At 40.0% G+C, this 26,866-nt stretch overlaps 3 protein-coding genes across 3 annotated transcripts; 1 reads left to right on the plus strand and 2 right to left on the minus strand.

Annotated features, from left to right (window-relative positions):
- Positions 1 to 673: 673 nt before the first annotated feature.
- Positions 674 to 1,936, minus strand: LOC110700942 (ATP-dependent DNA helicase pfh1-like). The gene is made up of 3 exons (XM_021878510.1): positions 1,699 to 1,936; positions 1,577 to 1,653; positions 674 to 1,465 (listed from the first exon to the last, which is right to left on the minus strand). Exons 1-3 carry the CDS (start codon positions 1,934 to 1,936, stop codon positions 674 to 676), a joined length of 1,107 nt encoding a protein of 368 aa, XP_021734202.1.
- A 15,509-nt stretch (positions 1,937 to 17,445) lies between these two features.
- LOC110700959 lies at positions 17,446 to 18,391 on the minus strand. Its single transcript, XM_021878523.1, has 2 exons — positions 18,164 to 18,391; positions 17,446 to 18,066 (listed from the first exon to the last, which is right to left on the minus strand). Exons 1-2 carry the CDS (start codon positions 18,389 to 18,391, stop codon positions 17,446 to 17,448), a joined length of 849 nt encoding a protein of 282 aa, XP_021734215.1.
- Positions 18,392 to 23,492: 5,101 nt separating this feature from the next.
- LOC110700966 lies at positions 23,493 to 24,584 on the plus strand. The gene has a single exon (XM_021878534.1). It carries the CDS (start codon positions 23,493 to 23,495, stop codon positions 24,582 to 24,584), a length of 1,092 nt encoding a protein of 363 aa, XP_021734226.1.
- Positions 24,585 to 26,866: the final 2,282 nt, after the last annotated feature.

The following is a 26,866-nucleotide window of genomic DNA, read 5'->3' on the forward strand; positions in this document are numbered from 1 at the left end:
ATTAGCTAAATGTCAAGTGATATAATAATTGTTAAAGCAATCTCAATTTATAGTATATTATCTAAAATAGCTAAGCTAAATTATTTTCATATTAAATCTTTTGTATAACTTTTAAAATAAGATGTAACATGGTATGGACCAGCAGTTAATTAGGTATATGTACTTAAAGTGATTGAGGGCATTTGTCTTCTGGGTAATAAAATGCAAGATTTTCTGCTGCAATGCAGCTGCAAAAGTGAAGGTTCAATCAACAAAAGCAAAAGTAGGATTTACTTCTTTATAAAATCAGAGTGAGATTTTTTTGCAATAAGGTTAGAAAATGTAGGATAGTACTATTTTTGTGTTACCAATTTCAAGCTATATAAAATAGCAGTTTAAATTGAATTGTGCATAAAATAAGTGCATGCAAAAGGTACATCATAGTATAAACATAGTAAATGGTAGAAAATAATCAGATTGTCAACAAAATTATAATTTCCACTTAATTCAAAAACTGTAACAAGGATTGTAAACAATTAACCTGGGTTTTTTCAAGTACAATGATATATAAAAGGGAAAGCATATGCATTTATAACATGTTTAAGACAATATTAGTTAAGATAGTAACAATTATTTATTGAAAAATGAGCTGGCAGATTTAGTAGATAGGAAGTAATACCTCCAAACAGATGCATCATATTATGCCAGATAATTGCAAAACATCATATGCTACTACGTTTTTCAGCACTTCTGATGTGTGGTGATCAGCAGGTTGTGGAGTGATTACAGTGACCTTAGTTGACTGCTTGGCCCTTGACAACGTAACATACAACTGCCCATGAGAAAAGCATGGCTGTGGTAGGTAAACTATCACTCGGCTTAATGTTTGCCCTTGAGATTTGTTAATGGTCATTGCAAAACTAAGCTTCAAAAGAAACTGTATCTGTTCAAACTGAATAGGATATTTTGCTGATGATGGAGGCCGGAGATTAACACGATGAACGAACATAAGTTCTCCTTGGCGATGACCAGTAGCTATAGAACAAACAATCACATTCCTTCTGAAAGACTTGCATATAAGACGTGTCCTATTGCACAGGCTATTTGCTGGATCAATGTTCCTGAGCAATATTACATGGCTGTTTATTTTTAGAACAAGTTCATGTGGAGTCATACCACCAGGGGCAAGCTGGTTTAGGAACTCTGTTGGGTAAATTGCACAGTTATCATCTAGCATGCTGTCAAAACTCTTGTAAGCAACAGAGTTCCCAAGGAATTTATTAATAAGAAATGTGTTTATGGAGTCAACTACATCATTTAATGGTGTGAGTATGGCTCTCTCTATGAAGATATCTTGTGATAAGGTTGCATGTTCTAACTCTGGGAATGTAGTAGTAGCAAGGTAATTGATAGGATCATCACCTTCTTGATAATAACTCACAATGTGAGCAGGAACTTGAACAAAATCATTTCCAGTACACTGCAGCTGGCCATTTCCCAAACGCAGTAGAAATGATGCATATGGGGGATCTTCTCAAGCTCTGATGTTTTCAGTCAAGTGTAATTTTTCTAGCCAAGGCCAAATATATAAGTTAACCAGGCTTGTTGCAATAGCCTCTCTTTGAGTTTTACGAGGAACAACCGACAACACCTGCCTAAAATCTCCTCCAAATACTACAACCTTCCCACCAAATCATTGTTCTGCGTCACAAAGATCACGAAGCAAAAGCTCAACTGATTTAATGTTTTCTTTTTTGGCCATTGAAGCTTCATCCCAAATAATCAGAGCTGTTTGTTTGATTAAAGCAGCTAAGCTGCCTTGTTTAGGAACGTCACAAGCAAAAGATGTTTCTGAATTCAGAGGAATCTTAAACCTTGAGTGCACTGTCCTACCAGAAGGTATGTTTGCTACAGCAATGCCCGATGTTGCTGTTGGAAGAACAATCTCCCCTGCCATGCGCACTTATGCATATAGAGCGTTGTATAAAAACGTTTTCCCAGTTCCGCCAGGACCATCCACAAAAAAGCAACCAGGCTTGCTTGATTGAACCTGAGCAATAATTCTGTCAAATGCAATTTGCTGAGCTGAGTTAAGTTTGTCTTAACAATCGATACACTCTTGAGGAATAGTTGCATCTAAAGCATCAACGATGTCTTTAGTTCCGTTGAGCTCTTCTGGCACCTCTTCATGTAAGTGGTCAAGCTGGAAATGAGCCAATGATTTCCCCATAGACTCTAAATGGCGTTCAACTGACTGTATGGTTAGCAACCTAACACGGGCTTCATTTTCAGGATAGACATGTCTATAATCATCAGATAGATCACCATAGAATTGTTGCCAAAGTCTATTGGGGTCGCTCGGGGTGCAGAAAACATAAACATCTGCAAATAGGCGGCGTAAGGCAACAGACAACTGAATTTCTGCTGCTTCAGCTAAACATGCGTGTACTACGTTGTCTTCCTCACATAAACCTCTTTTGATAGCTGCTTCTTGAAAAGTGGCACAAAGTACTCCATTAACAGTTCGAAGATCATCAAACGATTTAGGACTACGCACATTAATTAGCAGTAGTCTTAAGAAGAATCGCTCTCTTTCTGGTGGTGTAACACTTGCAAGCCGACCAACCACAAGTTTCTTATTTTGCCTTTGAAACCATGCTTTCTTACTGGCATCCCACCTGTTATACTCCATAAATTCACTGTAAAGGTATCTTGTACCTTGAGGAGTGGCTGCATTTGCCTTGAAAAATTCTGTCAGCTGAGTTCTAGATCTACGGTCATTTAGCACAGCAGAATCTAGCTGTTCATTAGCCCGTAACTGAACTGTTTGCATGTTTTCCAAATGCACTACCATTTGTTGCCAGGCGGGTGCATCTCTAATAGATCAAAAGAAAAATTCTCCAAGCTGCCTCATATGGGCGACACCCATCGACCTGAATGAAATCTTTCAATTTCATCTTCAGAATTTTTGTATCCTCCAACAACGTTGAAAGAAACTCTATCATGGCCTTTGTAAACATGCTTGTATAGATACTTCACGGATTTAATAGATGAGCATACTTCTACATTCAAATGGCAATCAAATAACATAGAAAGGTATGGATTGTATGGAATGACCCAGCGGTTATCAAGACTTGCACCACGAATTCGGACACTATCTCCTGCATCCCTTCTTTTGTACATGGGATATCCATCATCATGGCTTGTTGTTTCATGTATAAAATTCTTCGGATATCCATATTTACAAGACAGAGAACTATTGTGCTTTGTAGTCATACATGCACAATCAAGATTTGCTTCTCCACATGGCCCATGCATCATATGCCGGACCACAATTTTTCAAAGTTTTGGGGAGCTGTGGGGTGGTAATTCTGCAGAGACAAAACGATCAAAATCTGAAGGTGTTTTAATTTTGTAACTTGGTTGTAGGATGAGAAGGAAATGTGCATGAGGCAGACCCCTTTTTTGGAATTCAACTACATATATCATAGTTGCTACTTTTCCAAACATATGCTTCTTCATTATTTGCTGCTTCAAGCAAATCAGTTTAGATCGGAAAATACGAGCAACAAGCTCCGGTCGGTTTTGAGCTTGTTCACCAGGAGCTAGTTCTACTTTGATCTCTGGCCAGTTTGCATTGCAAGTCATTGTGACAAACAAATCAGGCTTGCCAAAGTGTTGTACTAAAGACATTGCGTTTAAATAGCGACGCTTCATGTCTCGTGGACCACCAATAAAAGTTGGTGGTAATATCACTCGGCGGCCTTTATTTATGGGATTTGTTTCACCATGCTCTATTGAGTCTAAAATTTCCTGATACAAATTAGCTCTGATTGCCTATTGATTGTGTCGGAATTAGTCTAGTCGAGTATTTTCAATTTTCACATACATATCAACTATGTACTGCTGAAAACACCGGCCTGCCTGAAGCAGCATGTTGTTTGGTTGTGACTACAAGCTTGTAAGCATAATATTCACGAGGTGAAATATGCCTAGCTGAAATACCACTTGCATCTGCTAAGATTGAAATCAGTGCGGTTGCAATGTATGTCAGTCAAAATATTCAACAAAGGTGAAAAGGTTATGATCAAAAGAAGCAAATCTGCCATTCAGTTTTGAAGCTTACGGTTTGCTTCCAGTTCAAGCTTATCTTCCTCTATGTGTATTGCAGAGGACACAGTAGGGTTTGCTTGTTCCTAAGATGCACAATATTTTTTTGACAAACCTTGACTCCAACCACAATCACCATAAGGAAATAAAAGAGGGTATTGCAGAGGATCATAACATCCGTATCTATGATATATACAATGAAAGTCCTGTGACCTTCCTTTTACAACAATGTATGGGCTGCTGGACTCGCTTGATGATGTATTGTCAGGCCAGATTACATCGACTTCATATGTTGTTGGAGCATTATAAACTTGTTGATCTTCAACACTGTTTTTGTTGATAAAAATTTGTGTGTCTTCATGGATGTCAAGGTCTTTCAAAGATCTGAAAAAGCGAGCGTAAGGATTATGCTCAGTTACTTCCATAAGTATGTCGATAATATGCTGTCTAATTTGTTTAAAGCAGTCTGTCCTAGCAGCTGCTTCAAACTGTCCATCATAAAAATAGAGTTGCAAATATTTAGGGCCTTCATCACCAGGGATTAAATCAGGCAAGTTATGGTAAATCTGACCATGCAATTTAAAGACATAAATTCCTTTTTTTGTGTCTGAATCATATTTGTCACCCAATGAGCTAAATGCAAATAAGTTATTATATAAACGGATATATTGTTTAAAGTGTAGTGCATCATCTTCATCAGATGTTAAAAGTCTATATAATGCAGGTTGATATTCATTAGTGACTAATTCAATAGATCCATTTCCACAACAGAAATGAAGTGATTCGTGCATGAATGTTTTTGCATTACAGTGCTCACAATGCTGAGGTGCTTTTAACTTCAAAGGGGTGGCAGGTAATTTTAGGCCAACCACAACAGCAGGGGGTTCTGCTATCCATCCATTGAACGCCGCAACATTTTATTAGTATGCTTCAATGCAAAAGAAAAGTCTAAGCAACTATGGCCAACAAAGCTTACTTGTCTTCTTAGCAGTAGGTTGTTTCATCACTCGCTTTTGAGAACCAACAGTAGTTGTTTCTGTGATATGAAAATTTCATAATTAAGCTTAAAAAAAATAGTTATAAATAACTAAGTAAACAGTATATCATTACACACAAATGGTGATTCATATGATAAGCTTCTTAGAGATAAGAAAATTATGTACTAAGCCAAGTTTCCTTTTTATGCTTCTATAAAGTGTATTTTGTAAGCTGGCATTAATTAGCACTCAATGTTTATATATAGTATTTATGTAGCAATCTTTTGTCTCATGGACAATGAGCATTGAATTGTTTTGTGTGTCACAGTAAGGTTTGTTTATTAAAATATTATATTGAGATAATTCATTGCAATGTCATTGTATGTTAAATTTTGCCTAGCCTTCTTCTTTTTTCCCCCTTCTAGCAAGATAGTTTACCTTTTAAAAAACAAGAAGCCTAAACAATATCAGAGTGAAAAGGGCATTGTGAACTGTAAATTTTTTTAAAAAATTTCATGGCCAACTACTGTTGTACATTAGCTTTACTTACTTTCACTAAGCTAGCTGTGTTGTAGCCTCACAATATCTAACCCTTTTTTTCTCCTTTTTTAACAGTTTTTACTCTCCTGTAGTTTTGTATTGAATATGGCAGGAAATGGGGATGAACTTTCAGCAGCTAGACTTCGAATTCTAGAGCTCAGGGAAGCTACTTTAAAGGGAAAATTATCTGCTACAATGGCCATTCATTCAGATGTAGGAAAGAGGATTACCAAGTTAAGGAGGAAATTAGATGACTTATCAAATGAGATTCTAGAAGTTAGGAACTCTGGTAAAGGGAATAGAGCTCGAAAAAATGTTGTAAGCCATGTTGATGAGTTTGTACCCGTGGTGCAGTTAGGGAAGGCCCAGATTTTGAATACAGAACTTGGGAATGATGTTGTGGTTGCTGTTAATGATGAAGGTGATGGGATAGCTAAGAAAAATATGGAAACTGACATTGTTGGCGACAAGGAAGTGGAGAGTGATGTAGTAATTGGCTACTGGTGGTGGGGATAATATATAGAAGAAGAGACTGATGGAATGATCATGTTAATGATTTGATTACGAAATTTGGTTGTAATGATCCTAATACTGCTAGGAAATAGTGTGGGTTGAATTTTACATTGTGGTTGTTAATTTGAAAACTATTGGAGATGTTGCTACTTTATAATCATATGAATATGTTTGAATTTTAGATCAAAGTGATCTCGTTATCATTCAGTAAAAATGATATGTAATTCTTATTTTAAACATGCATGCTTACTAATTTTCTTAGCTCGTGGTTTCTTCAATTTTTGGTTTCTTGTTCTGCCCTTCTCACTTGTTTCACCTATTTCCCTATATGTGCAACGGAAAAAAAATATAAGTAACAATTGTTTGTAACCATTAAATAGAGATTAATATGTATTTTCAAAACAGAAGGAAGCAGAAAAACCTTATACAAACAGGTTGTTCACACATAGAAGCAATTGCTCGCTTGCGCTTGCTAGTTCGTGTATGGTTAGTAGTCATCAAATACAACATGCACCGGTCTAAAAGTGACTTTCCAATAGCTTGATCATCAGCTTGTATATTGGTAACTTCAACTGCATAAATAAGAAAAATATGTGTTACTGTAACCAAAATACCATGCTGCTTAAATGTAGCACTAAAAATAGGCAGGATTCAAGACAACAAACAACAGGCAGGATTGTAAATTTATAGTTTTTCTAGTTTATTTTTTATACAAGATACATAAATCATGCTTACTAATATTTTTGCCAACTGATTCGCTGAGCAGTTGATTGTGTGCATTCCCTTTACTGATAAGACCTGGCTGAATGTTTATATGATCCTGTTGCGAATCTCTAGCTGAATCTGTGTCATTAGGCTCGCTGTGTGATAAAAATGAGTAGCCAAATGGAAAAAGCATTAACAAAATAATTGAATAAATAACCACTATGCATCTGTAATCACAACAACAAATAAGCCCTTATTGAAACAATTGTCTGAGACAAATTTTGTAAACCTTGTAAACGCCTGCTCGTTCTAGTTCTTGGAGGACCTTTCTTAGCAGTTAAACATCGATCTGAAATACAATGTAAAGATTGTCTACTTTAAGAAATAAACTTTGTTCTTTGTGGTGTTGCTTAATTGCTAAGGTGCTGTAAGTATATAGCTTATAAATAGAAACAGAAATAGATAGTGAATTTACTCATGGTAGCAATATAAATTCAGTGAACTCCAACAAATGAGATCTGTTGTTTGACTGGCAAGTAAGCTGAAACTAATGACAACGATGAACCTAATTACACCTGTGATTGGGAAAAAAACACACCGATCAAAGTAGCCATTTATTTGGACTGAAACCAGTAGCTGCGTAAAGCAGTTCAGGTAAGCATAAAATTTATTGGCAAAGAAGCATTAAATTAAAACATTGTGGTTATCCCAAAAACAAACATTCTGCTAATATAAAACACGACAAGAGAAGTTTATTTCATTAATCAAGTACCAAAAGATGGAATACATCATAGTTCAATAAAGCAGTACATCACATCTTGCCAATTACATGTACACATAGAGCAGTTTCAGCTAACTTGGAACATAAGTACAGATAAGTGGCAATACACCATAAATCTAAAGCCTCAAACAAACAACGTAAACAAAACACTTAAACTGCGAAGCTAGGGCTCTATGTAAAATGCAGATGCACACTATTCAAACTTCCTACGTTTGAAAAAGCTGTCTAGCTCAGCTGGGACTGGTGAGGGCTGTCCACTATAGCGAGCACTAAAAGATAGTCTAGCTCTTGGCTTGTGAGGTGGAGGTTGAGGAGGAGTAGGTGTTGGGATCCTATGGACAGCAGACTTAGGCGTAACACAACCTTCCTCAACTAAAAAAGGAGCTAAGTGAAGAGCACCCTGAATCTCGAGCACACGCTCCTTAGCAGCTAAGTAGCTCTCTCTAGCCAAAGAACACTTGATACCAGCATAAATCCCATTCCCATAGTTCAGATCAACTATGTCAAGATTGTATGAAGTTCGTAGGAAATCAACAGCCTACTTAGCTGCATCTTGTTTAGTTGCTTTAAAGTTAGCACGCACAGTACTTAAAAAGCACTCCACTCTAGTAGCAATCGAAGATCCGTAAATTGTCACCCATGATACAAATTTTCCAGGCCCAACATTAAAGGTATCAACTTGTGAAATACGCACTTTGGTCTCCGAATATAGAGTGTGCAAAACATCCATGTAATCAATGCAGACATATTTCTTGCGACGTTTGTGATCAGGCACAGTTGGCCGCTTAACTGGGACTTGCTTTGCTCCTCTTTCCTTTTCTTCAAGCTCAATACGATTCATCTAATACAGAAACTCAGAGCGCTTAAGTCTTTTGATTTTCTTAGAAGTGAAGTCTTCAACTTGAATATTGAATTCCATTCGAAGAGAACGAACAGCGTTCTCAGCAGCCTTTTCACGAGATTTCGTAACTGTTGCAGCTGGACCACCCTCATACACAGAAGGACCCAAGTCTAGATCAGTTTCCATGACAACCTTCACACTATTTTTTCTCACATCAACCAAATAGTCAGTTGGCACAGGAAGTTTCAGGTATTCAACAACCTGCTGGAGGAGACGGGAAAAAGAAATAGAAACTTTCCGAGTTTCATGCCCACCCACCTGTGTGCACATCCATGACATGAGATGCAGTCAATTTTGAACCTAGACATCTAACAACCTTAGCCATTTGTATGAAAAATCCTAACATATTTCACAAAGAGGGAATACTTCTAAACACAAACCATAATCACATAAACAAATAAGCGTTTCATAAAGGCATCCAAGAACATAATATTATTTTAATACAGTAGCAAGTATTTCATTTTAATAACAAAATCAGCTATCTTATATATATTAACCTAATAATAATCTATTAATGACACACAACATAATCCAGCAAGAAGAACAACAAACAACATTGGCAGAACATAGAACGACTCTACCTAGCTAGCTACACATGTGACATGCAATTATAAATGATGACAGATATAACAAGAAACTACTGCAATAACCAAATCCACACAAGAACTTTAGCTAGCTTATTTAAACAGGGAAAACTATGTGCAATGAACATAGCAAATAGCAAGAAAAATTAACTAAACCAACACATGAGCCAAACCAAATGGAAATAGCTAGCCTTCAGATATACTTACACCTGGAACTTCATCTGCATCCATTTCAAGCTCATAGCTCTGCACAAAAAAAAAAGTGAAACACCCCCCCCCCCAAAAAAAAGAAAACATCAGCAGTTGACCAAACAAACAAGCACTCCATTACTTTGACACTGCTATGCTCTAAGAACCTAAAACAAGTACACATAAGCACAACCAATGTAACCAAACATATCATTAACAATATTGCTTAACAAATCCATGTTAGTTTATCAAAGGTCAGATATAAAATTTTAGTCCACAGACTTATTATTAGTAAAGCAAAGCAATATGATCATTACAGAAGCTGTACATTTGTAAGTCAGAAATTGCAAGTCCAGTTATTGTAACCACAAAGCTAGGGCATCATAGAAAGTCAATGAACTATTCTTCAGTGTACATAATTTAGGACCAGTATTCCCAAGCAAGTTTTTAAATGTTCTGGTTTTCATAGTGAGAAGTTTCATATTGTTATGTTATTGACTAATACCAGTGAAATCTACATTACAATCTGCAATACCTCTAATGTAACCTCCATGGATTTTGGTTTGTATGTTGCATATGAAAAAACCCAAATAAACACCCCTGTATTTATTAGGCTAAAAAGCAAAAAAAGACAAAACCAGCAAAAGTAAGGTAAACTAAAACACAACAGGCAATTGAGTACACCAAGTAAATCTTACAATACAGTAAGCATGCGCCGGATATAATGACAACCTTACAGAGTACATAATCACTAAACAGACAACCAAACACACTTCCCAAAAACACACAATATTTAAAAATAGAGTAATCGTCTTACCCATTAGAAACGAAAATAGACCGATGTGTAATGCATTGTCTCAGCATCAAAACCCATGTCAGCTGCCCACCCAAGATCCATAGGTCCAAAGAATGATCTGTTGAAAAAAGACTAAAAATTAATCAAAGCTATTCATACCAAGTAATTAACAGAACAACTACATAATGTTATAACAAAAAGCACAACTTTCCAAGATAAAAAATAAGTAACCATCACTTGGAATCTCTACCCTTTTAAAACTATTCATCTTGCTAAACAACAAACAATCATATAATTACTTGCTACTTTACTAATTGACACATGCAACGCAACACCTACTAACAGTATTAATAAATGCTATGGTAATTAGGCAGTAATTAAGTTCAAAATTGATGATTAATAAAAACTAAACAAAAGTAACAATTAATTTAAATTGAAAATGAACGGCTAAGAAGCTGCTCAAGTACCAATTAGCCCAGACTCCATGTATCTACGACTGCTAGAATCGAACTCACAATAAGCTTCCAATTATACTCAGCAAGTCAACTGCAAATTAATCTAGGAATAAGTTCACAATCAGTTCAACAATTTCTGAACAAACATCAACCGGCAATACGCAGATCTACGCCGTGTATCTGGAAAGAACATAGTTGCGATCACAAGGAAGCTCCAAATTAAATTTAGGTATTTCGCAAAATAATTACTCTTATATTGATTCCAACTCATCTCAGCAATCACGCCCAAATTAAAATCAAGCTTCAGCTCTATTGCCAAACTTAGCAAGAAGAGAAGTGACTCCAACACGTGGTGAATCAAAGCTACGTGGAAAATACCGAGGGACCACATAAGCCCCCACATGCACAATTGTATTAGGGTATTTCGGGAACCACACTATTGTGCTTAAAAAAAGATAGATAAAATCCAAGGACAATTTGGGCAGTGCAATAAAAAACCACATGGCATTGCATATGCACATTTTTTGAGAGCAATTCAGGAACTACACTATTCATAAGAAAATGCAAGTTCAAATATAGGGGCAATATGGTCAGCACAATGTTCATAAGGAGGGTATAGAAAAATGATACTTGGTGCTTTTATGGGTTTAGGGATATTCTCAACAATGAATTCCCAATATCATTCCCACATTTAATCCCCAAACTCCCATTCCCACATTCCAAACGCCCCGTTTTTGTTAAGTTTTGATTGCTTCTCTCTTGATTTAAATGCTTGTAATCCATTTCGAAAAAGCTTGATAACAAGATACTTGTAATTGTTTAAAATTTCTTCATGCATTCCCGAGGTGCTTAAGATTCTCAATGTTCTCTTTTCTTCATGTGGTCTTCTTTGCTTCATTGTGGATTTGCTGATAAACCGACCTGTAGCTCTTTAAGAGGTATCTTATTATCCACTAGCAAACCCTTTTTTTTTTTAATTGGCTTGATGATATTTCAATAGACAGTGTCACACATCTACTCATTAATCCTGATGATGCTGCTGTGCATTCGACTTTTAATTACAAGATATTTCCCTAATGCAATTCCAATCTTGCCTCTAACTAGGCTACTGTAGTAACTGTTGTTAGGTGTTCTCTGTTGAACTTGGCTTCTCCAATTGGCAGAATTTGCTGCCTGGAGGAGCTCGACTTTAAACTTTTTAACAGAATATTATCAGATAGCTCTTTGCGCTTTTGTCTATCCTCTCTACTCTTAGCATAATATGTAATTCGGGAGTAAGAGCCACTATGAGCGGCCTACAAATTTTTAATTTGCAAGCTTTGAGTAGCTCAACTATCATCTTGCTTGATGGGCTTGTAAAATTCTGCAATTTGCAGTCAGGCCCGTTTCTGAGATTTTTGTGGCCTAGGGCGGACATATTAATTGAGGCCCTATGTAAGTATTAAAAATATTTGAGTTGGGTATGCAAAATGTATGATTTCACCCAATTTTAACTCCAAATTCTCATATCAAATTTTGAAAAATAAAAAATGTATTACGGACTTTACGGTACTGATAACTCTGTCACTCTGATAAAGTGATAAGTTGTTAATTTATCAAAATTCTCCTACCAATTTATCTTATTTTGTTTTTATAAATGAAAATTTCAGATATAAAAATTCAAAAATGAAAGAAATAATAAAGATTGAACACAAACCTTACAAAATTAAACAATGTCACATCAATTCGGTGAAAGATAATCAAAGATGTGATACTTTTATCAAAAATTCAGATTGTTATGGTAGCACTCAAATATACAGAAATTAAGTAAATATTGTAAGAAGAAAAAAAAATAAATAAACAAATTATATAGGTGAATTATGGACTTCAAATGATGCATAGATATAAATATAACTAGTAATATGCCCCAGCGTAAAATATTATTGTTTATTGATTTTATTAGGGATTTTTGTATAGAAAAAAAATTAAATTTTTTGTATTGGAAAAGTCTCAGTGGGATGTAATTGATGTCTTAGAGCATATTTAGGAAAAAACTAAATATTGGGAACGAAAATCAAGGGAATTGAAGATTTGAAGTTTTTTTTTTTTTTTTTTTTTTTTTTTTTTTTATCATTATGGAAGTTGTTAATCTAATCATATGGAGATCAAAGGTTCATTTTTTTTGTAGGCCCTTTAATAACAAAAACAGAGCATTACAATATTAGGCCCAGGGCGGTTGCCCCACCTGCCCTGGTCCAGCGACGACCCTGTTTGCAGTCTCTAAGGTGGTCTGCTACTGTAGATCTATGGAGATGATACTCCTCAGATTAGACGCATTTGAATGTACTAGGTTAGCAGTGGACCACTATGGGTCACTTTACCTTTATCCACTCATTGTGCTTAACGCAGCTACTGAATTTTCCTATTAGTTTGCCACAAAAGGAACAATTAGACTTCCCGTGATGAAGCCAAATTTTTTCTTGGTAGAATTTGATGCGTAGACGAATTTGGCTTCAAACTGGTTGTCTTGACCCCCTTGTTTGAATAGCACTAGTGCCCCAGTTGAAGTATAATTGGCCACGCTTTTGTGCTTTTATTTTCTCCAGGTAGTATTGTATACTGCAAGAGGATAATAATCTGATCGCAATCAAGAGCCACAATGAGTACCTCAAGCTATGTCTCCGATCTGATTTTCAAGCTACTTCTTTGAAGAGGTTGAATAGTGGCATTTTTGTTAGAATATATGTTAATATATTCTCGTATATATCTCTTTGTTATATTAGATAAGTGTATATTTAGGATTTATCCTTTCCTAGTTTGTTACTTTAATTATAGCCTTAGATTGCTAATTGTATTTTGTATATAAACTATACACTGCTAATGACAATGATTAACGATCATAATCTTTCATGGTATCAGTTTAGGGTTTCAATCCTTGGCTTTCCTTCTCCCTATCAAATGACCCTACCTTCTCTTCTTTTCTCTACTTCCGCTGCACATTCACCATAGCTGAAACCACAAAATACCATCCTGCCTTGACTATCACTTACGTGAAGTCCCTTATCCCGATCACCTTGGATGCCAACCATGGTATGTACCACTCTTGGGCCGCACTCTTTAAAGTTCTATGTAAGGTTCATGACCTTATTTATCACATCATTCCTCCTACGGATGAGAAAGACATTGCCGCATATGAAGCCTCCAAATCTGCAGACGTTGCATTATAGAAGCGTTTAGATGCCGCAGTCCTAAATTGGATTTACGGTTTAAAGAGTAAATTAGTTTGATGCAAGGGGTTTTTTGATTAGAGAATAGAGAAGAAAAGAGAGAGAGAGAGCAGAAAGAAGATGGTCTGATATTAGGTTAAGCAAAATATCTGTTCCACTTGATCTTTACAATAGAGAGAGCATGACAATATATAGTCACTACAAGACAAAGATAAAATAGACCACTAGCCCTATCATTGCATAGAAAACATTGTTCCAACGGTATGAAAACATTCCACCACCTGCATTGTACAATTACAGGTCATAGAGAATCAGCAGTACTAGATTAGGACAAAAGTAGAGGAACCTTATTTAATACCCCCCTCAAGCTGAGTGTGAGGTGCAGACTGAACGCCCAGCTTGAGTAAAAGTTCATTATGTTGCTTGACGCTGAGGATCTTGGTTAAGATATCTGCGAGTTGATCTTTGGATGGAACATGCTCAGTGACTAAGGTGACATTGTTGACCATATCCCGGACGTAGTGGCAATCAATTCCTACATGTTTGGTGCGCTCATGTAGAACTGGGTTTGCTGCAATAGCTATAGTTGGTTGGTTATCACACTTTAGAAGAGTTGGAGTTAAGTGTGATATACCAAGATCTTTGAGCATGTATTTTAGCCATATAACCTCACAGGCAGTCAGAGACATTGCTCTGATTTTAGCCTCTGCTGTTGATTTTGCCACTACAGTCTGTTTCTTTGCTTTCTAAGAGACAGGAGATTGACCAAGCAGAATACAGTAGCCTGGTAGTGGATCTTCTGGTGATTGGAAAGCTGGTCCAATCACTGTCTGAGTAGGCTGTTAACTGAGTAGCAAAAGAAGAAGCTAACAAAATTCCTTGATTTGCAGTACCAGCCAAGTATCTAAGTAGTCGTTTTGCAGCTTGCATGTGAGTGGTTGTGGGAGAGTGCATGAATTGACTGAGGACTTGTACTAAGAAAGCAATTTCTGGTCTTGTAACTGTTAGATAGATGAGCTAGCCTAGTAAGTGCTGATAAGGCACTGGATTGTTAAGGAGAGTGCTTATATCAGCTCTGAGCTTTAGATGAGAATCCATGGGTAGCTTTAAGGGCTTGACATTCAGCATGCCTTGATCCTTCAGCAGATCAAGAGTATATTTTTTTTGGGAAATAAATATTCCTTCATCAGAGTGATCAATTTCCAAACTAAGAAAATATCTTAGTTTTCCCAAATCTTTCATGTGAAAATGAGAAAACAAGAGAGATTTCAAGGTTAGGATTTCTTCTGTTTCATTGCCAGTAATAAGCAAGTCATCTACATAGACTAGAACTGCTGTGATTGAGCTGTTGTTATCCTTGACAAACAAACTGTAATCAGCTCTGGATTGTTTGTACCCAAAAGAGATCAGAGTAGATGACAGTTAGGAAAACCACTGTCTGGGTGCCTGTTTCAAACCGTACAGTGATTTGACCAATTTACACACCAAATTATCACCCTTAGGTCTTGAGCCATCAGCATTTACAGTTACCCTACTCCCATAACCAGTGTAACCTTTAGGCAAAGCCATGTATACATCTTCCTTCAAGTCACCATGAAGGAAGGCATTTGTTACATCCATTTGGACCGTTGTCCAGTTTTTCATTGAAGCAACAGCTAAAAGAGTTCTCACAATTGTCATTTTGGCAACTGGAGCAAATGTCTCTTTATAATCCAATCCATATTCATGTTTACATCCAAGCATTACTATTCTTGCTTTGTGTCTTTCAATTTCTCCATTGGATTTATATTTTGTTTTGTAAATCCATTTACTTCCTATAACTCTTTTTCCTGGTGGTAAAGTAGTCACAAGCCATGTACCATTCTTCTCACATTGTTCTAGTTCTAGATTCATTGCAGCTACCCAGTGTTCTTGTGAAACAACATGCTTGAAATGCTCAGGATCATCGTGTTCTGTAAGAGTAGACAGAAAGCAGTGAAACTCAGCATTTACACACTGATCAGCAAAATTGGCAATTTGCTGATCTTTTCTTGGTTTAGGTGGGACATAATCTTTCCACCAAGTAGGAGGTTTTGAGATCATGGTGCTGTGTTTGAGATTAGTTTCGGGTTCAAAGTCAGGTTGTGTTTGTGTGTTTTGGGTATGGGCTTTGGCAGGTTTAACATGGTTATTGTTTGTGTGTGTTTGGTTAGGTGATAAGGGTGGAATTGGATCATCTGTGTTTGTCTCATTCTGATGATCCTCAAGATTCACAAGGATTCAGAGTGGACAAGGATACTTGCAGACTTGGGTTCAGGACAGCTGGGTATAGATTCATGTACTTATCAAGAGATTAAAGTTGAAAGGGAAATATGGTTTCATGAAATGTAACATCCCTTGATACAAAGATTTTCTTTGTTTTCAGATTAAGAAATATGTATCCCTTTTGGGTTGTTGGGTATCCCATGAAGACACAGGGAACACCTCTTGGTTCAAACTTATCTTTGACCAATGAGGGATTTGCTGCAAAAGCTAGACAGCCAAAAACTTTCATGTGATCATAGTTGGGTGAGGTTTTAAATAGCATCTCATATGGTGTTTTGTTTTTCAAAACAGAAGATGGCAATCTGTAGATGATGTGTACAACAGTCATGACACATTCACCCCAGTATGTCAATGCAAGTCCTGCCTGGAATCTGAGAGCTCTAGAAATCTCCAACACATGCCTATGTTTTCTTTCAACTTTGGCATTTTGCTGAGGTCTGTCAACACAGGAAGTCTGGTGCACAATTCCCAACTCAGCGAAAAATTCTTGACAAGGCCTATCATCAAAATCCAAAGCATTATCAGATCTCAAAAACTTTATTTTGGAGTTAAAGTAAGTTTGAGCATAGTTGGAGAAAATTTTCAGTTGACTTAGGGCATCAGATTTATGTTGCAGTAAATACAGCCATGTATTTCTTGAATAGTCATCAACTATTGTGAGAAAATACCTTTACTTCTCCCTAGTACACACCTTATATGGACCCCTGATGTCCATATGTATAAGCTCAAATGGCTTATCAGCATGTGACTCACTTAGCTGGTATGGCAAATTTGTAAATTTTGCCATTGGACAAGTGATACATATTTGGTTGTTCTTCTTAATGGTGTTTTTAACACAAGGTATGTGCTGCAATTTGCCCAGGGAAGCATGTCCCAATCTGTGATGCCAAATAGCAAAAGGAACAGCTGCATTGTGATTAGCAGCAAGACAAGTGACAACATCTTTATCTCCAATCAAGGGTTTATCAACTAGGTAGTAGAGACCATTCCTAGCTTTACCAACACCTCTAATCTTCTTAGAGACATCATCCCTGATCACACAGTGAGTTCCAAAGAAGTTTACCTCATATCGTGAGTCTTTGATCAATTTTGGTACAGACTGAAGATTGTACCTAACTTTAGGCACACAGAGCACGTTTTGTAGAGTCAAAGAGTTACATAGATTTACATTCCCAGTATGAGAAATGGAAGTTGAGTCACCAGTATGCAAAGTTATTCTGGGAAGATCAGCAGCTACTTTGGGATCTATAAACTTGCTCAGATCACAAGTCATGTGATCTGAGTCATCAGAATCAATTATCCACCCATGTATGAGAGAAGATGCAAGGTGACAAGACACCATGCTTGGCAGCATTAGGAGAAGGAAAATGCTTCAGAAATTGCTCAAACTGTTGTTGAGTGAAGGTTACATTACCAGATCCACCCTAAGAAGACTGTGCAGTTGCTGCAAGTCTGGGTGAAGGTTTTGAATTCCAGGCTTGGTCAGATATCTTGCCTTTCCCTGCATTATAGAATGGGTTAAGTCTGGGTTTGAATGGTTTCTTTGGAATCCATGCAAGTACCAACACTTGCTTTGAAGATGGCCTTTTCCACCACAATGAGAACATGTGATGCTAGTTCTCTCAGGATTCTGTCTGCTATACATAGCAGAAACATCAGGGTCAGCTCGAGGAAGCAAAACTTCTCTCTGACTCTCTTCTTGCTCCAACATAGAGCAAGCAGATTCTACTGTAGGCAATGGTGTTAGCATGAGCATCGGACTTCTCATAGCACCAAAATGATCATCTAAGCCATTCATGAACTGAAACAACCTACTTTCTTCCTGATTTCTAGCTACAACATTCAACAAATTTCTAACATCTGCAGATGGTTCAGAGATTACAAGAAGAGCACTCATTGAGTCTAGTTCCTCCCATAAACTAGACATAGCAGTGTCATATTGATTAACAGAGTTGTTATTTTGTTTAAGTTGATATAGATCTTTGTTCAACTTATATTTCCTAGATCCATTTCCCATTGAGAACCTCTTTTCAAGTTGAACCCATGTTTCTCTAGCAGAGTTACCATATAACACAAATTTTTTTGATAGTATCAGAAAGACAAGCATGAATCTAAGAAATTACCATAGAGTTGCAGGTGTCCCATTGGTCTGCCTTGACAGGATCTTGAGCATAGGTTGATATGAGAACAGTGCCCAGAACAAAGCCTATCTTCTTCTTTGAGGCGAGTGCAATTTCCATATATCTTCTCCATGATCTGTAGTCTGCAGCACCAGTCAGTTTATCAACAGAGATGAAATAGGAACCATCATTGGGGTGCAAGTATACCACGCTGTTAGTATCAATTGCCATGATAAAAAGCTTTGATTTTTAGGGATAAAAGCAGGAGAAAGATTTGGTTTTTTTTAGAGCAGCAGAAAGAATGAGAATGAATGAACTTCAATATTATACCCGATTTTGCATCAGTGGCTCTGATACCATAAAGACTAAATTAGTTTGATGCAAGGGGGTTTTTTTATTAGAGAATAGAGAAGAAAAGAGAGAGAGTAGAAGGAAGATGGTCTGATATTAGGTTAAGCAAAATATTTGTTCCACCTGATCTTTACAATAGAGAGAGCATGACAATATATAGTCACTACAAGACAAAGATAAAATAGACCACTAGTCCTATCATTGCACAAAAAACATTGTTGCAACGGTATGAAAACATTCCACCACCTGCATTGTACAATTACAGTTCACACAGAATCAGCAGTACAAGATCAGGACAAAAGTAGAGGAACCTTCCTTGATACGGTTCAATTTCTACCGATCTCGTCAATACCATCCTTCTCAAGGATGACACCGCTTAGGGCGCTTCGGCTCGTCTCGAGTCCATGTTCCAAGACAACAAAGCATCCCGAGCCTCCCATCTCGAACAAGAAAACGCTGACCTTGACTTCGAGCAACTTTCATCTATTAACGGCTATTGTAATTGTATAGGATAGCTCCCGCTGAACTATCGCCCAGCCCCCAGGGTGCACACTCACCGCCGAATAAGCAACTAAAGGAGGGCTCATCAGCCCGACAGAGTCAGCCCGCAGGGCTGACCAGGCTAAACTATCCACGAAGGAGATAGTACGCCTATAAATAGAGGGTAAAGTATAGCGGAAAAGAGGTTAGACACTCAAGTTATTGTACTTTCTACATCTCTCTAAGTACACTTTCTCTCTCTAAACACTCTCTAACTTAAGCTTCGGAGGGGGGTTCCTCGAGCCACCCCCGAGGGCAATTTACGTGTGCTTCCTTGTGTAGGTTGTTGACGGGACCCAGCTCACCCAGCAGAACCCTTGGATCCACACCTGGAACAATTGGCACTAGAAGGAGGGGATAGGATCATCTAACCTGAGGTTCACTAACTGAGCTAGGGACTAGTTAACTAACCACCATGGCCGGAGAAGAAACCGTAGAAAAACCCACGTCCAAAACTAATGAGACCAGCCAAACACCACAAAAAACACCCCCAGTAACCAGCGATCCAAAAGGATCCACCGGAAACCCCAAATCGACCATCTCACAGAAATCCAACCCCATTGGATCGACATCAGCTACTGCTAAAGCAGCGGCGAAACCAGTAGATCTGGTAGGATCCAGCTCTATTTTCAAGTACGAAATGCCGTTAATAGGCGCAAACAATGAGCTTATTGTTTCAGCACCTGTAACCCAGAAACCGCAGCCCGTAAATATGCCAGCCATTCTGCAGAACCTCTCTAAGTGCAGCAAGGAACAACTGGCTGCAATGACAACGATCCTTACCAATATGGGTAAGGGGGCAAGCCCATCACCGACAACGGCAGTTGCGGAGCCCGCAGCGAAAAAGCCGGAAGTCTCAACTCTCACCCCCAAGCAGAAAGAGCTCATTCAACTGAGGAAAAAGGTATTGGAGCTAGAAGCTTGCAACTTGAATCGAGAATGGAGCGTGGAGGAAATAACCCCCGCTCGAATCAGCCCGGAGAAGCGGGTCCCTCACATTAGGTCACCGGCCGCAGAGCGAGGACCGAGCCCAGAGAGAGACAAACGAGCGCGATTCAAGGTTGTTCTAGATGATTCGCCATTTTATCGGGAGATTCTGGAAGAACCCATGGAGAAGGTGAAGATGCCGAGCTGCAAGTACAATGGAACCACAACACCCAAAAGCCACATATCAGCTTTCGAGAATCATATGGTACTCTACACCATGACAGACTCAGTCTGATGTAAGGCTTTCCCACCAACTCTGGAGGGGCTGGCAGCGGAATTGTACGGCGCCATCCCCAAATGTTTTGTATACTCGTACAACCAGCTGAAGAGAATGTTCATGGAGCATTTCATAACCTTGGTGGATAGAACCAAGATGACAACCGAGCTGATGTCCCTGGTTCAGGGAAAGGATGAGCCCCTGAGGGAGTTCATCACCAGATTCAACAAGGAGGCAACAACTATTCCAAATATGAGCCAGGAGGTAGCGATGTTAGCAATGCAGAGTGGCCTACTGCCAGGGTCACCATTCAGAGCATATATGGGGCATAAGAGCCTCAAAATGCTCGCTGAAGCGCTTGGTAAAGCGCATGAGTTCATTAAAGCAGACGAGACTGATAGAGCAATGCTGGGTAGGAAAGCAACATGTAACTGAGTTTAGTGGGCAGAGGTCACCCGGGCAGAGAACACACCCAGGGTGGACCAGCCAAGCTGGGCTGAGCAAAACCGCAAAGAAGCGGACAGGGCAGTGGGACTGAGAAGGTCCGATCCAAGGAGAGGGCCAAGGCCTGGGAAGTTTGATCAGTATACCCCACTAACCCATTCCAGATCTCACAAATTCAGCGTAAATAAGGCTGATGATAAGTGGCAGAGGCCTCCAAGGATGGTAAACAGGAGTTGTGATACTAGTAAGTGGTGTGACTTTCACAGGGACTATGGCCACACCACTGAAGAATGCACGCACTTGAAGGACAACATAGAGGACTTAGTCAGGAGAGGATACTTGAGTCAATTTAAGCAGCGTGATGACCCTCCTAGAAGATGGGAGGAGGATAAAGCGGGCCGAGCTGACCACAGAGGAGGTCATAGAGGCCCAGCTGGAGACAAGGATAGAGATGGAAAGCCAGAGGGCAGGGTGTACGTGATCAGCGGGGGTCCAGTACATGGGGGACAGTTAATAGAGCGCGGGCTGACCTGCGGGCAATGATACACCAAATAAACGACAATGATAAGCGTAGATGGCCACCTCTTCCCCCGCAGCCATGAGCCACGTTTGACGAGTATGACCAGAAGGGCATAATTTACCCTCATGATGACCCGCTGGTGGTGACAATGAGAATTGCAAACTGGGAGGTGGATAAAATACTAATAGACGGAGGCAGCTCAGCCAACATCGTATACATCAGTGCGTTCAATGAGCTGAAGTTGGACAGAAAAGACCTGAAGAGAGTAAACTACGAGGTTACAGGGTTCAATGGCTCGGGGCTTACCCTAGAAGGCATAATCGAACTCTCAGTCTGGGTAGGAGAGAGGTCAAGAAGGTGTGATGTCCAAGAAAATTTCTCGTGATAAACTCCCCCTCACCCTACAATGTAATCATGGGAAGACTGCTCATCCACAAGATAGGCGGGGTGGTATCCACTCACCACCTGGCCATGGCTTACACAACTAATGAGGGTCGGTCAGCAAAGCTCAGGGGAAGCCAGAAGACAGCCCAACAATGTTACATAACTGCCTTAAAGCAGCCTGCCAAAACCAGACAGCAGTCCGGTTCCGAGAGAAGGCTCCCTGAGCAACCTGAGAGGAAGTCGAGGAAAAGGAAGCGTGAAGAGTATCACAGGGAAAAAGATAAACAAAAGTTGGCAATGGAAAACTTCGAGCCTGCAAAAGAAGAAATGGCCAGACCACTTCCCAGCGGGGAGCATGTCACAGTCGAGCTCACAGAAGGTGATCCCTCGAGGACGGTGAAAATTGGGAAAGACATTGATCTAGGAGTAGGGGTGCACCTTATAGAGATGCTGAGAAAGAATAAAGACATTTTTGCATTTTCCACAGATGAAATGCCCGGAATTGACCCAACATTCATGGTGGATAGGCTGAATGTGAAGGAGGATATTAGGCCAGTCAGGCAGAAAAAGCGAAGCTTCTCCACGGAGAAAAACTAGGCAATCCAGGAAGAGGTGGAAAAACTCTTGGAAGCAGGATTTATTGAACCCTGTGACTATCCAGAATGGTTAGCCAACGTGGTCATGGTGAAGAAGGAAAATGGCCAATGGAGAATGTGTGTTGATTTCACGGATCTTAATAAGGCCTGCCCGAAGGACTGTTACCCACTGCCACAGATAGATCAACTAGTAGACTCAACCAGCGGGCACGCCCTGCTAAGCTTCATGGACGCCTTCTCAGGGTAACATCAGATCAGCCTGCACGAGCCAGACAGGCAGAAAACTGCATTCATTAATGAAGGGGGAGTGTATAATTACATAGCTATGCCCTTCGAGCTGAAGAACGCTGGAGCAACTTTTCAGAAGGCAATGGATAGAGTGTTCCTTCACCAGAAGGGAAGAAATGTGGAAGTATACGTTGGCGACTCAATTGTTAAGAGCGTCACGCAGGCTGGACATATCATGGATCTGGAGGAAACATTTTCTACCCTAAATAAGTATAAAATCAAGCTCAACCTGAAGAATGCGTCTTTGGAGTGAGCTCGGGAAAGTTCTTGGGTTTTCTGATCAGCGAGAGAGGTATAGATGCCAACCCAGAAAAGGTCGAAGCAGTCCTCAGTCTGCCCGAGACTAAGAGCATCAAAGATATCATGCGGTTGACAGGCAGAATGGTCGCAATGACCAGATTCATCAGCAAGTCAGCAGAAGCCTTGCCATTCTATCAGCTATTGAAAGGAAACAGAGAATTCAAGTACGAGACTAAGGAGAAAGAAGACTTTGAGGGTATTGAGGAGCATCTGAATAAGCTCCCAACAATGATCAGCCCGGAGCTGAGGGAAAAACTGCAGTTGTACATCTCAGCGTCAATATAGATAATCGCAGCCGTTCTGCTGGTAGAAAGACATAAGCAACAAAGGCTGATATATTTCGTAAGCCACGTGCTGACCAAGGCAGAGCAAAGATACCCCCTGGTAGAGAAGCTAGCCTTCGCAGTGGTCACAGCAGCAAGAAAGCTAAAACCATATTTTGACGCGCATATAATATAGGTCCTCACAAACCACCCGCTGGAGAAAGCGTTACAAAAGATGGATGCATCGGGTAGACTCTTAAAGTGGGCAATCGAGCTTTCTGAGTGTGAATTTGAGGTCAAGCCTAGAGCAGCAATCAAGGCACAAGCTTTAGCAGACTTTATAGTGGAAGCCTCCTATGCGGAGAAAGAGGATGACATTGGGGTCTAAAAGGTGGATGTGGATGGATCCTCAGCCCAAACGGGGAGTGGGGCAGGAGTCATAATGACGTCTCCAGAAGGAAACGTATTTGAGTATGCCATAAAGTTCAAGTTCAAAGCGTCTAATAATGAAGCAGCGTACGAGGCGACGCTGGCAGGCTTGTGTATGAGCCTCGCAGCCGGAGCCTGCAAAGTACACCTGCAGACTGATTCTCAGCTCGTTGCCAGCCAAATGCAGGGGGCGTATGAGATAAGGGAAGCCACTATGATGAAATATGTAACAAAAGTGAAAGAACTGGCAGCCCAGCTAGTCCATTTCCAGATAGACTTGGTCCCTAGAGCAGGAAACTCTCAGGCTGGCGCCTTATCTAAGTTAGCCATCTCCACCTTACAAAGCCTCACAAGAACAGTGATGGTCGAAGTGTTAAAGGAAAGCAGCATCGCTGAAAAGGAGCAGGTAAACTGCGTTGGGAGTCAGAGAGCCTGGTTCTCAGACATCTTGTCGTACAAACTTCATGGCTCGCTGCCCGATGATGAAGTACAGGCTAAAAAGGTGAAGAAAGACGGAAATTGGTATGTAGTGATGAATGGAGAGCTCAACAAGAAAGGCTTCTCAAAGCCACTGCTGAGGTGTATTCCAGAATGGGAGCAGGAGGGCATTATGGAAGAAGCCCACTCCGGAATATGTGCCAACCATATCGGCGGGAAAGCATTAGGAGTAGAGGTCCTTAGAAGAAGGGCATACTGGCCAACTCTCACGCAAGACACACTAGCATATGTTAAAAAATGCGACAAGTGTCAAAAATATTCACTAGTCATAAATCAGCCAGCAAATGATCTGACTCCAATCCTCAGCCCGATCCCGTTCGCTCAGTGGGGAATGGCTATATTGAGACCTTTCACCACTGGGTCAGGGGGCAGGAATTATCTCATTGTGGCAATAGATTACTTTACAAAGAGGATAGAAGCTGATCCCACCAAGTACATAAAGGCAACCCAGGTCAGAACATTTATATGGAAGAGCATCATCACTAGATTTGGGGTGCCACAGTGCATAGTGTTTGATCATGGGTGCCAATTTGACTGTGACACCATAAAGGACTACCTGGGGGATATGGGCACCAAGTATGCAAGTGCCTCAGTCTGCCACCCGTAGAGCAATGGCCAAGCAGAAGCAGAAACAAGCTGATCCTGACAGCCCTACAAAAGAAGCTGGAGGAGTGCAAGGGCCTGTGGACAGACTTAGTCCCAGAGGTCTTCTGGGCAAATAGACCACTGAGAAGGAGTCAACCGGTAAAAGCCCTTTCACCCTGGCCTACGGGGTTGATGCAGTTGTCCCTATGGAAGTGCAAATCCCTAGCCTGAGGATACAGTACTTTGAGCAGCAAGGAAATGAAAAGCGCATGCTGGAAGAGCTAGACTTCCTGCCAGTAGTAAGGCTAAAAGCAACCCTTAAGCTGGCAGCCCAAAAGAGCAGGATTCAAAAGATTTCAACAAAAGGGTCAAGCACAGGGAGCTCCTGCCAGGAGATTTAGTCCTTAGTAGGACAGCAGCAGTTCGAAGAGGAAATCAGCATGGAAAGCTGACAGCAAAACTGGGAAGGCCTTTTCATCATCCACGAGCAGGTTGGACCAGGCGCGTTCCCGCAGATCAAGAAGGTTAGGTCTTAAGAAATAGTTTCAATGCTGATGTGTTAAAGAAATATTTTGTTTAAATAGCCTGAAACATAGCTGTTTCAAGTCGATAAACCTTTATTCAGTCCATGTAATGTTAACTAAGGCATTTGAGCGATTTTTATTCAATGAAATACAAGCCTCTGCGTGAGGAGTATATTGCATAAATTTGTTTAATATAGTATTCCCAAGAATCATATACTAACATGCAGAAATCAAACAAGAATAATAATAAAGCGTTAGAGGCAAGAAGCACTCTAGTGCAAAATGACAAAGTGAAAGCATCCCTCCTTAAAACCTCACTTCACCTGCAAAAAGCAAAACAGGGCACCACCTTGAGGACGCTTGAGGGGAGCCTGACATGTTCAGCTTGAGCAGGGGAGGAGAGAGGAAAAGAAGAAGATGAGCTACATGGGCAACACTAAGGTTCTCTTAGTCCCATTCAGCCCATCTTTTCGAGGGGGAGAGGAAAGGAGAAGACAGTCAAGCAGTAAGCCCTTACAAAAAGAAATAAGAAGGTAGTAAACAAGCTGAATGACATAAATAAGTCGCAGCATAAACAAGCTGAATGACATAAATAAGTCGTAGCATAAACAAGCTGAATGACATAAATAAGTCGCAGCATAAACAAGCCGAACGACATAAACAAGTCGTAGCATAAATAAGCTGAACGACACAAATAAGTCACAGCAAAGCAAGCTGATGACACAGACGAAATAAGCAAAAAGCTGATCGACACAAACAAGTCTCAGCAAGGATTAGTCAAATAACGCTCAATCAAATATGTCAACCAGCACGTAGACGAAGCCTTTGGTCAAAGCCAAGTGAAGTACACAACGCGCAAACACTTGAAGCAAATAAAGAAGGAAGGACAAAATGTAACAAAGTCCCTGCTGAACCATTGCAGAGCGCAAAAGAAACAGAAAAGCGCTAGGCAGCTAAATTAAAAAGACAGGAAGGCCCTGTTGGGGTTTGGTGAGTCCGACTCACCGCGGAAACAAACCCAAAAACAAGACCGCACTCGCAATAAATAAAATCATTAACATAATTAAATTAATCACAAGATTAAGATAAGCTAATTACCTTTGACGCGTGCTTCGCTCCAAAATGAGCTCTTACTTGAAAGCTTCAAGGCCCGCTCACACGGAGACCTCCAACGAAGTCCACCCGCACCAACAAAACCGACTAGGTCTAATGTCTTGGGGTTAGCAAGACCCGACCAATAAAACCCGAGCAATTATATTGAGTTCAAAGGTTTTCACTAATTGTGATGCCTTTTTAAACTCTTACTCAAGCATCATTCCCAATGCCCATACTTGGGTATTTATAGGAAATGATGGGAGTATCATTTACTCTCCCATCAATGTGGGATAGTATGATTTTTTCATTTTATTTTAAAGCTAAAATAAAATTAATAATCAAGCTAGTAATAAATCAACAAGTGGCAAGCTCATGTGAGTGGTTAGGTGAGGACCACTTGGAGAAGGGGGGGGGGGACAAAACTTGCTCCCCACTCCCTCTCCATAACCGGCCACCTCACTCCACACACACTCAAGGACCACTAGCCACATGGCACCCACCCTTGGGCACCAAGGCAGCCAAGGTGGGCTGCCATGTGCTGCTGTCCGTGGCAGCCACGCCCAGCAGGCCCCGCACTCGCATGCGGGCTGCCAGGCGCTGCTGGCCAGCAAGCCCAGCATGCTTGTGCTGGCTGCTGTTTTCCTTGTGCCTTTGCCAACGCTGCTAGGCAGCAAGCAATGGCCTA

Source organism: Chenopodium quinoa, unplaced genomic scaffold, assembly GCF_001683475.1.
Source record: "Chenopodium quinoa cultivar QQ74 unplaced genomic scaffold, ASM168347v1, whole genome shotgun sequence".
NCBI classification, from domain to species: domain Eukaryota; kingdom Viridiplantae; phylum Streptophyta; class Magnoliopsida; order Caryophyllales; family Amaranthaceae; genus Chenopodium; species Chenopodium quinoa.

Bases quoted from the DNA above. Each gene is read 5' to 3' on its own strand.
- LOC110700959 (XM_021878523.1), bottom strand. From the start codon at position 18,391: ATGGCAATTGATACTAACAGCGTGGTATACTTGCACCCCAATGATGGT. The intron at 18,067-18,163 runs GTAATTTCTTAG...CAACTTGAAAAG, and splicing joins GGGACACCTGCAACTCTATG to AGGTTCTCAATGGGAAATGG.
- LOC110700966 (XM_021878534.1), top strand. From the start codon at position 23,493: ATGACGTCTCCAGAAGGAAACGTATTTGAGTATGCCATAAAGTTCAAG.
- LOC110700942 (XM_021878510.1), bottom strand. From the start codon at position 1,936: ATGGCAGGGGAGATTGTTCTTCCAACAGCAACATCGGGCATTGCTGTA. The intron at 1,654-1,698 runs GTGATCTTTGTG...GGAAGGTTGTAG, and splicing joins ATCAGTTGAGCTTTTGCTTC to TATTTGGAGGAGATTTTAGG. The intron at 1,466-1,576 runs GTTAACTTATAT...GGAAATGGCCAG, and splicing joins AGGCTATTGCAACAAGCCTG to CTGCAGTGTACTGGAAATGA.